General features: G+C 40.8%; 1 protein-coding gene across 1 annotated transcript; it reads left to right on the forward strand.

Moving 5' to 3' along the window:
• Positions 1–289: 289 nt before the first annotated feature.
• C922_04230 (hypothetical protein) lies at positions 290–1,056 on the forward strand (the record flags this gene model as incomplete). Its single annotated transcript, XM_008819815.1, has 2 exons — positions 290–869; positions 935–1,056. The coding sequence occupies 2 exons, from the start codon at positions 290–292 to the stop codon at positions 1,054–1,056; spliced, it is 702 nt and encodes a 233-aa protein (XP_008818037.1).
• Positions 1,057–1,127: the final 71 nt, after the last annotated feature.

The raw sequence follows: 1,127 nt of genomic DNA on the forward strand, positions 1-1,127 counted from the left end.
TTAGATGTGCCCGAGAAAGCAATATACAGACGGATGACTGAAAAAATTCCGATAGACTTGGCAGGTGATAAGCTCTTCACCAAGGTCAAAAATTGGTATGACGAATACAACATAGAAGAAGGCTGTGCCGACGTCAAACTTGGCAGCATCAAAAAAAGTATGAACTTATTTGCTAACGAATATAAAGAATTCACCACGGATAATTTTAAAGGCATCAGGAATAAAAAAGGAGTTTAAAGGAATATTTTGCTCCTTCGGTGAAGGAGAAGACTACGATAACCATGATGGGATGTATCACAGGAAGGGCAGTGACCATGAGGGTCGTGACGATGAGGATGATGACAATGAGGATGATGACGATGAGGATGATGACGATGAGGATGAGGAAGATGAAGACCATGAGGATGAAGACTATCGGGATGAAATCCAAGACTGTTATCAGAGAAGGAGTTACTACCCTTCTGGAGCAAGCGCCAATGAAAACCGGCAAGAATTTGCTTACTATCAGCACGGGGAAAAGTCTGAATTTTATTACGACGGAGACGAATTCGAAGAGATATTTACAAAGACAACAAAGAAACGTGTAAAGGGAAACTTCAGAGATACAATCACACAGGCAAGCAACACTGATAGCGACGAAGAAGGAATGTGCATGGGGCCATCCGCTAAAAGATCTCAAGGACAACAGGATTACCAAAATCGTAGAATGTCAAGGTTCCCACAGGGAAGGAAGTCATCTGGAGAAACGGGGAATGACTTTGGCGAGACAAGCGAATCATCCAATTTGATAGACAACTTTTTCGAAGACATCGACAAAAGAATCAAGAAGCAACCACTTCGCTCCCTTCTTCCTCACACAAAGGGCAAAAGTAAATCTTCTAAAAAGGAGGAATCCTCATGTGACAGATTAGGGATCGCTACTTCCATATTAAAGTTTTTCACACCACTTTTGGGAATGCTTCTATACGGGAAAGTAGTAATGACCGTAGGTTCTTCGATGGCTTATTTGTTTTTTCTCGTTTCGTCCACTATCATAATCATTTACCTTGGACGTAAGTTACGAAAAGTTAAGAAGTCGATTAAAAACAAATATAGAAATGAAGATAGAAACAGAAATAGAGGACCCG

This window comes from Plasmodium inui, assembly GCF_000524495.1.
Source record: "Plasmodium inui San Antonio 1 unplaced genomic scaffold supercont1.21, whole genome shotgun sequence".
Taxonomy (NCBI): Eukaryota; Apicomplexa; class Aconoidasida; order Haemosporida; family Plasmodiidae; genus Plasmodium; species Plasmodium inui.